This window comes from Nicotiana attenuata, unplaced genomic scaffold (genome assembly GCF_001879085.1).
Source record: "Nicotiana attenuata strain UT unplaced genomic scaffold, NIATTr2, whole genome shotgun sequence".
NCBI classification, from domain to species: Eukaryota; Viridiplantae; Streptophyta; class Magnoliopsida; order Solanales; family Solanaceae; genus Nicotiana; species Nicotiana attenuata.
In genome coordinates this window covers 1-10,958 of record NW_017673281.1, presented here as the reverse complement: position 1 = coordinate 10,958, position 10,958 = coordinate 1, and the positions used below count along the sequence as shown (strand labels likewise).

The following is a 10,958-nucleotide window of genomic DNA, read 5'->3' as shown; positions in this document are numbered from 1 at the left end:
TTAGACAATCTAAGGCTAAAGTAAGGAAATCACATCAATTTCTTTTTTCTGGATTCCATTTTCATTTGGTTCCTAAGTAATGTACTCAAAATTTTCTCCAGGTTGCTAGAGAGGCTGTCCTAAAATGTAGGCCTCATATTAGAATTACACCATACCATGCAAATGTCAAAGATCCAGACTTCAATGTTGATTTTTTCAAGCAATTCAATATTGTGCTTAATGGCCTTGACAATCTAGATGCTAGGCGACATATTAGCACTTTATATCACCATAACTTGTCCAAATGATCTCTACATATTTAATTTGGGAGTCTTTAGATGGCATGAACAGCCTCTTCTCATCCTTCAGTACTTCACCTCCTTTTGGATATGATTCATCATCTTCAGGTGCTAGCAAATAAATGCCAATAAACACACAAATAATTCCAAGAATGAACATTGTTGTTCTCAAAGCATCAAACACCTTGTACTCCTCAAAGTACACAAATCCAGTACAAACGGAGAAAAATGTCCAAGCTATTTGAAACATAGGGACAATAAGTATCGCATCAAAGCGTGAAAGTCCTTCATTTAACCTTGCCATCCAAAATACACCTGTACTTAGAAACATCAGAAGCATCGAATACGTGAACCTGCTGTGTAGTATCGCATAACGACCAGATGATGACATTGCCAATCTCAACATGTTTGAAAGAGACTTGGCAAACAATACTGAACATGATCCAATAGCACCTTTATTGCATGTGATCAATTTCTTATTTACCTCATTCTTTTGAAGGATGGAGCAATAAAGGTTAGAAATGGTTGGAGCTCTTGACATTCACTTTAAACAGGACTTTTTTGTCAAGAATATCATACAACTCCACTGGATAAGAACACTCATCAACAACAGCAGAAGCCTAAGACCGAATTAGTGTTAGAAATGGTAAAACACAAAGAATTACCTTTCTTACTTTTATTGAAAAAATATAGTAACAATTAAAATAAATAAAATATACCTCAATTGAAATTTCATTTAACTCATTAGCAGACTTCCCAATGAGACTTGTTGCTTCACGATCCCAAAGCAACAAAGATATAAAGCCAGTGTGATTCATTACTTGCACTCGAAGCTTGAACCTGAAAGACACGTTTAGAATAAGAAATTGAAACTTTAGTTTTATTTAATATTTAATAGTAAAATTGGTCCTTATTTTTGTAACTTGTAACTTTAGTTCTATTTCACAGTAAATAGTGAATCTTATCAAACCTATGAGTGGCAGAACTATCAAGCCGATCACATTTCTTGCAGTGAAATTTACTTTCAATTTTGTCAACCTTCTTTGAGCATCTCTTGCACCCCAAATATGACCATTCTTTTTCAAGTAGAAGATTCACTACAGTCGCAACAATCCAAATATGTCCTTCCTGAAAAGAAGTCAAGTTGTAGCAATGTATCTAGAAAATTTGATTTTCCTAAATGTGGACAAGCATGAGTTGTGTTTGAAATCTGAACCAAGATGAACATGTTACAAATGATGTGGTATTGTTTCCTCTTACAAATGAAAATTCCTACCAAAATGAGTTTGTCCAGAGATTATGTCAAAGAAAATTTGAACTACCTTTAGATTTTTACTTTTTAAGGAGTGGTATTTTATCATCGCTTTCCTCTACTATCTCTACTAATTATCAGTTGGTGCACATGTGGATATGTGATCAATGTCCACTTTATAACATTATAAATTTGAGAGTATGTGTCAGCATTATGATTTACAAATGCAAGAAAATATAATGTAAATCCTCATTTTAGTGGTAGCTCAGTGAAAGAAAAGCAGTAGACACCATCAAAGTTGAAAAATAAAAATAAAAATGAATAACACAAGAGTTTGTAAATTTGATCAGTTGGAGTTGCATGTCACCTGCAGGTTGTAATTAGTATTTTCATCTTTGACGACGAAAATCCCAAACAGTGGAGTTGCAGAAGAGGCTTTCACCATCTTAAGCATTTCCATTTAAGCATTTACATGTTAAATGAGTTATTGAATGTATGAGGCTAAATTCTATTAATCACTTTGGAATTCCTTCTTAAGTTAATAAAGGGAAGTATCTTGGCTTTCTATCTTTGATATTTCTATATGGAAATTGTGTAGTGCTCATAAACGTATGCAACAGGGATCCTAACATATGTGCCAAGAGCATATGTGCACATAGCTCACCATAACAAATAGTATGGTAAGAGCATATGTGCACATGGCTCACTACAGTATCTAAAATTACTTAATAGGTTTTCCAAAAAACATATATGTGCACATGGCTCACCATAACAAATAGTATTTTTAGACATAACAGTGTTATACATAAACAACATAACATTAGTTAAATATTAAAGTATTTTAATAGATTAGTCACCTCCATGCAGTCGACCAAATCGCTAATAGTTTTAACTTCTACAGTTCCAGTAGCCAACTCATCAGAAATAGAATAACTACGCTGAGAAGGTATTTGACTGATCCTGGCAGAGTTAGTTTCATTCACACTTGCCATTCTGTATTGACGCAAGCTTGTATTAGTTTTATCCATAAACAGTTATTTGTGTAGTATCCACATAAAGTTAATTTATGAAATAACTAACCTGGACTTAAAATCAGTAGCTTGAGGAAGATCCGGGTTAATCCAGAGCTTTGAGGCATGCCAAGTATTACACACAGAATATTTGCCTATATATAACTTTAGTTTCTGAACCAAAAACTTAACATAAGAAAATTATCCAATAACATCAATACAATAGAAATACCTTGAAATTTGTGAGCTTTTATCAACTGCATAACAATTATGACCGGCTGATGGGGTGATCCCTGTAAATGTGGCAATATTTGGTCAACAAATTCTCCCCAAAATGTTGCCGAGATATTATTCCTCCTGTGTAATTTATATAACAACTTACTTAGACAACGGCCATAATCATGTTAATATATAACAATTTAATCAGACAACGATAAGTAATGATGTTAAAATACATAACAAAGTAAATTCATAGATGCATTCTTACTCATGATCTTCAAGTTCCACATGCATATAACTGCTGGTTTTATCACCTTGGTTATGGGATTCTACCTCACCATAACTTACAACCTCTCCAATGACATCTATAATAATTTAAGAAAATAATTTGGAGAAAGTTTATAAGACATTCAAATAAAAGAACTGCGAATTGAATACTTACCGAAGAGTTCACTTTCTTCAACATCAATTTTGTTTATCAAATACTCATAAGGTTTTAAGTCGGAGATAGCCATACCAAAAAGATGATCATTTGCTTCCTCTACAATCGTCTTATGAGTAAAAGCCAACTTCAATTTATGCCGCGTGTATTTAAGTTTCATATAATTTGGTCCAACCACAAAGTTCTTCATAACGTACAAACCCAATTCTTTTAACTTTGGTTTGAACATACGTATAAGTGACCGACCAACTGTCGCATGAATGCGATCGCCCTAGAATCCAAAAATTCATAATTAATATTGAGTTAGACAAATACTCAGTAGTACAGTGTTGTCACAGCATATTTGACGGTAAATACTAATCTAAATCGAAGTTGATTAAAAACATGTTTAACGTAATGAATTTTATAGTTTGAAGCAGAAGATGAGATTGTAGTCAAACTTGTATGAAAAAATGAGTTTTTTTAAAAAAGAATGCACCTTTTCGTCTTGAATAATTAATTCAAGGGAGACGGTGTTGTCTGGTTTGTCGAGGTCGGGAACATGCCACAATCTTACTATTCGTACCTTCAAATTCCAATTCATCTTGTTACTCGATATATTGCAAATATAGTCAAATGCCGTCATATTTCTTCTTAGAGAAAACTTTATAAGAGGATTGTCTGTCAAATGGCGTCAAATGCCGTATATATATATATATATATATATATATATANNNATATATATATATATATATATATATATATGCAGTAAATTTTGTATGGAAAAATAAACCCTAAATAGCAAATAATTACAAAAAAATTCAGTTACTATATATATATCTATAGATATATACGGAATGCGGTAATTTGTGTATCGAAAAATATATTTTCCATAAAAAGATCAGTAAAATAGAGGCATATGCATTTGAGATTCCACAATTAGTTGTTATCCCGAAATACCTGGCGTAGATGTCGACGTCTTCAGATGCGATGCGAAAAAGATGAGAACAAACGACCGGAAAAATCATCTTCAGATTTGAATGTCTCCTTGCGATGGACTAATTTAACATTTGAATGTCTCCTCTTCTCCCTCTGTATCCAAATCCAACAAAATTACGGATCTTATTTTTCGGGTTAGGTTTAAGCTTTTTGAAATTCCCAATTTGTATAGAGAGATCAAGATTCCCCAGTTTTTCGATCTAATTGTAATCCCACATATATTCAGTCAAGATTTTTCGGCCTAGATGAAGCAAAGAAAACTGGATTCCCAGTTCTTCGGACTAATTGTAATCCCACATATATTCTGTCAAGATATTTCAGCGTAATTACAAGGTTATCTCATAATTTAGGCGTAATTGGTGCTTCTCCAGATTTTTTAGGCGTAATCTATGTTGACTTACTTTGACAGAAAATTATGCAAAAAAATGTGTATTTAAATCTTGCATTTTAATAAGTCAATTATGCCGAAAATAATGGGTGTTAAATCTTGCATTTTAATAGCAATAAGTATTAATAAATTAAGTTGCCATGTGTCTTTTTAATATGTTGCCACATGGCATTCTAATAATTTGATACTTGGCTAAATTATAATGCAAACTTCTTTGCTTTAATATAGATATAGATATGATGAGATGGTGTTTTCTTGAGTTTTTGACAAATATTTTCCCTTATTGACGAGTGTATAGCGTATATATAATTCTGACTCGTACTCTGTCAAATTATAGTATAAAAAGATGTCGAACCCACAGAGATTGGTATCTATTCTACAGATGTTTCTTGTTTTAATTACTATTTGAGAAAATCAGAAAGAGTTGAGTTGTGAATTAACTAATAAAAAATGCACGAATAGAGATTTTTTTTTTGTTTTTCACAAATATAATAAAAAGGTGTTGGGATCCTGACTTCACTTAATATTTTTATTATATAGTAGATACATTTATCCTTCAACTTCTATTTCTCATAAATGCATAAATGCCTCTCATGATTACATTTATATATGTCACGACCCCAATCCCGGTCGTGGTGGTGCCCAACACAATGCGAGGCAAGCCCAACCATTTGAACACTCTCAACCCAGGTACGAAACACATTACCAAATAACAGAGCTAAATTACCAGTTAAGCATGATTCTAATAAGTGATCACAGCTAAATCAGTGCGGAGGAACCATAGCAAATACCAAAAACAACGCCCAAAGGATCTGGTGTCACGAGTCTAGAGCCTCTACATACAACCGAGTAGTAACCTATACATGTAAAGGTCTAAAATGCGGAAACAAAGGGGGTAAGGGGAGGAATAGGGTCCTGCGGACGCCATGCAGCTACCTCGATAACTCTGGTATCAAATCTGAGCAACAACAAAGCACTCTACGGAGCCTCCTGGATACCTGTATCTGCACACATGGTGCAGGGAGTAAAGTGAGTACTCCGACTCAGTGAATAACAGAAATAAATAACGACTGAAGATAAGAAAACTCGTAAAAACACTACACAGTTCTATATCAAAATCAAATGCAGTAAACAACAGCTAAGTGAGGAAAACAGGGGAATATCCCTCAAACCAGTACACAACTCACTTACTCCTCTCAAAGTCCGGTAATTTACTTACACTGCTACGGCGTGCAGCCCGATCCAATAATAATAGTCGACTGCGCTCACTGGGGGTGTGCAGACTCCGGAGGGGCTCCTACAACCCAAGCGCTATAATACTGCGGCGTGCAGTCCGATCCATATAATATATCACTGCGGCGTGTAGTCCAATCCATATATGTATATATGTATTTCGCTGCGGCGTGCAGCCCGATCCGGTATATATATCAAATACCCTCACTATGGGGCCCTTGACCCCTCTCAGTCAATATAGACTTGGCCTCTCGGNATTACCAATAAGGTATTGTGTTGTAGTAAGTCTCAAAGAAACTTATTCAGTTTCCAAAGTATACGCGAAAGCGATTGATTATATTGAGACTATAAATAAAGGAAAGATTTAATATCTTCTATTACTACAACTTGTAGCGGGGTAATATGTATGTGAAAAGCTACCCACTTTATTCTCCAATTTGTACTATATAAACAAAAGAATACCACAATGAAGTGGATATTTATTGATATAAAAACCCTTATCATAATAAACTTGGAGTTTATTCATAATTGCACACATCATGGTGTAAACCTGAAGTTTATCAATATTGATAATTTATCCAGTTGGCATACTTGGTTTAGCCATGTTAATTCATGTATGATGTGCAAAAATAATAGATAATTCACATGGGTAAATATTAAAGAACTAGAAAGTTCTTTACGAATTCTCTTATATTGCTTGTTCTCATTAATTAATAGATCAACTAAAATTGGGATTGAATCCCATGAATGCTTGAAATATCAAAGGTGAATATGGGCCCATTCACCTGCCATGTATACCACATAAGATGCATCTATGAGATGGTTACATGTGCAATTATTATTAACCCGCAACCTGGCCGGTGTGTGCGAGGTAACTTGTTCAATAATTTAATTTCGAGCATAATTTCCAGATTTTCTATTCAAGAAGTTCATCTTGATAAGTTGGTTTACATCACAGTTGGTTTAGCAAAATAATTTATTAAGTGCCTCTACTTAATAGCTAAACTATTGCTTATGAGAACAAAGTTATCTTTATCAGTTTGATATAGGTTATATACGAAAGTATATTACATTCTCCCCTCACAAGTGGTTCATGGTCAGGAACCAAATAATTCCCTTATTATTATTGATGTGCGGTGTATATTTTGATTAACACCATAACACACAAAGATGGGTTCTCAAAGTTGAGGAAACAAGTTAGTTTTTCTAACATGAGGGGGAGACATGATAAACAGTTGAGAAAAGGTTACGTGGAATGAATTATCACTTGTACATCTAGATCCTCGAATAAGATAATATGAACTTGAAGTTCATAAAAGGATAATTCATGTGCAATTTATTGCAAAGTATGCTAGACACATTTGCTGACCCAAAAAAGTAACTATATTCTCATCGCAAATGCTCCTATTAAGTCCTAGAAAGACAAAGTCTATAGTACGCTTAAAGCATATAGACAAATCGGTTTCAAATAAACTTCTTGAAAAGAAGATGAGCAAATGATCTAAATGATCATAACAAAAGGAGGCAAGTGATCTAGAAGATCACATGACATAACACTTCATAAAATCTCATGAGAGATTCAGGTACCTGAATATATGAATGAAGAGATCTCTATGTTATATCTTTATGAAAAATATTGAAACTGATATTAAATGTTTGTCGACGACATCTATGATAGCGCTAAATATATATGAGGATCTTAAGTTTGAAGAAACAATTCAAATAGAATTGGTTTCATATGAAAGCCATGTAATTTTGAACATGTAGTTCAAACGCTTGAAAGTATAAAATCAATAGTGTGTGCAATCACTTTTATTTATCTTATATGTCTAGCATGACATGAAAAGTTGATATGCATCTAATGTCTATTTAAATGGCTTATTTGACTATATTTATATGACAATCCATGAAGGATTTAAGTTGCTTGAAGCATATACAATTCTTGATCTTGAAGTACCACTTCCTCAGTGCAATTTGTGCACAAATGTATCTTGCTATAACTATATGCATGATAATATGATAGCAAGAGTTTCACCTCTATGTGAAGATATTGAACTGAAGATTCCAACAAGATCATATGAAGACAATCCATCTTTATCAAGAATGATGATTTCAAGGTGCAATATATTCATTCAAGTTAATATGGCTGATTTGTTTATCAAATATCTACCAAAGATCTTTTGAAGATGGTGCACAAGATTGGAATGCAAATGCTTAAGGATGTGAATTGATGCTCTCATCAGGGGGGAGTTAACACGCGTTGTACTCTTTTTCCCTTACAAGGTTTTGTCCCACTAGATTTTCCTTGCAAGGTTTTTAACGAGGCAACCAAAAGGCATATTGTTAGATATGTGTACTCTTTTTCCTTCTCTAGAATTTTTTCCTATTGGGTTTTATTTTAGTTAAGGTTTTAACGAGGCACATTATCTGTTGAATAGACATTCAAGGGGGAGTGTTATAAATAGAATTTTATTTATGGTGAATGTCTATATTTAGAGAGATTCTAGGGTTTATTACTTGGTGGCTAAGTCAACCTCTCCCTATAAATAGAGGATTCTATTCTATTGTAATTCATCCCAAATCAATAAGAATTCTCTCTCCCTACTTTTCTCTGCAATATTCTTCTTCTTCTTTTNGTACGAAGCCTCTCCTGAATCAGCTTCACCTTCTCTAAGGCATCCTGAACCATCTCTGTCCCCAATAACCCTAGCCTACCCCCGGGCTCGAACCATCCAACTGGAGATCTACACCGCCTCCCATACAGCGCCTCATACGGAGCCATCTGAATGCTCGACTGATAACTGTTGTTGGAGGCAAACTCTGCAAGCGGCAAAAACTCATCCCATGAACCCCCAAAATCAATAACACAGGCACGCAACATGTCCTCCAATATCTGAATAGTGCGCTCGGACTGCCCGTCCGTCTGAGGATGGAATGCTGTGCTCAACTCCACCTGCGTACCCAACTCCCGCTGGAATGTCCTCCAGAACTGAGAAGTGAACTGAGTACCCCCTATCTGAGATAATAGACACTGGAACCCCATGCAATCGGACAATCTCCCGGATAAAGATCCCTGCCAGCCGCTCCGAAGAATAAGTAGTACATACTGGAATGAAGTGCGCGGACTTGGTCAGCCGATCCACAATCACCCAAATCGAATCGAACTTCTTCAAAGTCCGAGGAAGACCGCTTACAAAATCCATAGTAATCCTCTCCCACTTCCACTCGGGAATAATCATCTGCTGAAGTACACCGCCCGGTCTCTGATGCTCGTAATTAACCTGCTGACAGTTGAGACACCGAGCTACAAACCCCACTATATCCTTCTTCATCCTCCTCCACCAGTAGTGCTGCCTCAAATCCTGATACATCTTCGCGGCACCTGGATGAATAGAATACCGCGAGCTGTGGGCCTCCTCCAATATCAAATCCCGAAGTCCATCCACATTGGGCACGCAAATCCGGCCCTGCATCCTCAACACGCCATCGCTATCAATGGTCACATCCCTGGCATCCTCATGCTGAACCCTGTCCTTAAGGACAAGCAAAAGCGGATCATCATACTGGCGCTCTCTGATGTGGTCATACAAGGAAGACCGAGAAACAACACAAGCCAACACTCGACTAGGCTCTGAAATGTCTAATCTCACCATCCGATTGGCTAAAGCCTGAACATCAACCGCGAAGGGCCTCTCCCCAACTGGAATGTACGCCAAACTCCCCATGCTAACCGCCTTCCGGCTCAAAGCATCGGCCACCACATTGAGGTGATACAAAATGGTAATATCATAGTCCTTGAGTAATTCTAGCCACCTCCGCTGCCTCAAATTAAGATCTTTTTGCTTGAATAGATGCTGAAGACTGCGATGATCGGTGAATGCCTCACAGGATACTCCATACAAGTAGTGCCTCCAAATCTTCAAAGCATGAACTATAGCAGCCAACTCCAAATCATGTACGGGGTAGTTCTGCTCATGAGGCTTCAACTGACGAGAAGCATATGCAATAACTCTACCCTCCTACATCAACACACATCCGATCCCCACTCTCGAAGCATCATAATACACAGTGTAAGAACCTGAAACTGATGGCAATACCAACACTGGAGTCGTGGTCAAAGCTGTCTTGAGCTTCTGGAAGCTCTCCTCGCACTCATCCGACCACACAAATAGAGCACCCTTCTGAGTCAACTTGGTCAAGGGCGATGCAATGGAGGAAAATCCCTGAACAAACCGGCGATAATACCCTGCCAACCCAAGGAAACTACGAATCTCCATGGCTGAGGTCGGTCTAGGCCAACTCTGCACCGCCTCTATCTTCTTCGGGTCGACCTGAATACCCTCGCTAGACACCACGTGTCCCAAGAAAGCCACTGACCCAAGCCAAAACTCACTCTTGGAGAACTTTGCATAAAGCTTCTCCTCCCTCAATCTCTGTAATACCACTCGTAAATGCTGAGCGTGCTCCTCCTGGCTACGCGAGTACACCAATATATCATCAATAAAAACAATCACGAATGAATCCAGATATGGCCGAAATACACTGTTCATCAAGTGCATGAACGCGGCTGGGGCATTGGTCAGCCCAAAGGACATAACAAGAAACTCATAGTGACCATATCTAGTCCTGAAAGTCATCTTCATAATATCCGAATCCCTGATCTTCAGCTGGTGATACCCTGAATGGAGATCAATCTTGGAGAACACCCTCGCTCCCTGAAGCTAGTCAAACAAATCATCAATGCGGGGTAGAGGATACTTCTTCTTCACCGTTACTTTGTTCAATTGCCGGTAGTCAATGCACATTCTCATTGTGCCATCTTTCTTCTTCACAAATAGGACTGGTGCTCCCCACAGCGATACACTCGGACGAATGAACCCCTTATCTAGGAGTTCCTGAAGCTGCTCCTTCAACTCTTTCAACTCTGCTGGTGCCATACGATAGGGAGGAATAGAAATGGGCTGAGTGCCCGGCACCAGGTCAATACCAAAGTCAATATCCCTGTCCGGCGGCATGCCCGGCAGGTGTACAGGGAACACATCAGGGAACTCCCTCACAACATGAACAGAATCAAGACTGGGAGTCTCAGCTCCACGTCCCTCACAAAAACGCCCAAATACTGATACGACAAACCTTTTCCCAAACCGCTACACGTTAA

The 10,958-nt window shown here is 37.2% G+C and overlaps 1 protein-coding gene across 1 annotated transcript; it reads right to left on the bottom strand.

Moving 5' to 3' along the window:
* Positions 1–252: 252 nt before the first annotated feature.
* On the bottom strand, positions 253–3,826 carry LOC109215929 (replication protein A 70 kDa DNA-binding subunit A-like). The gene is made up of 10 exons (XM_019380052.1): positions 3,767–3,826; positions 3,202–3,472; positions 3,028–3,124; positions 2,773–2,897; positions 2,611–2,695; positions 2,388–2,523; positions 1,249–1,406; positions 944–1,118; positions 824–898; positions 253–768 (listed from the first exon to the last, which is right to left on the bottom strand). The coding sequence occupies exons 1-10, from the start codon at positions 3,824–3,826 to the stop codon at positions 253–255; spliced, it is 1,698 nt and encodes a 565-aa protein (XP_019235597.1).
* Between the last annotated feature and the right edge of the window lie 7,132 nt (positions 3,827–10,958).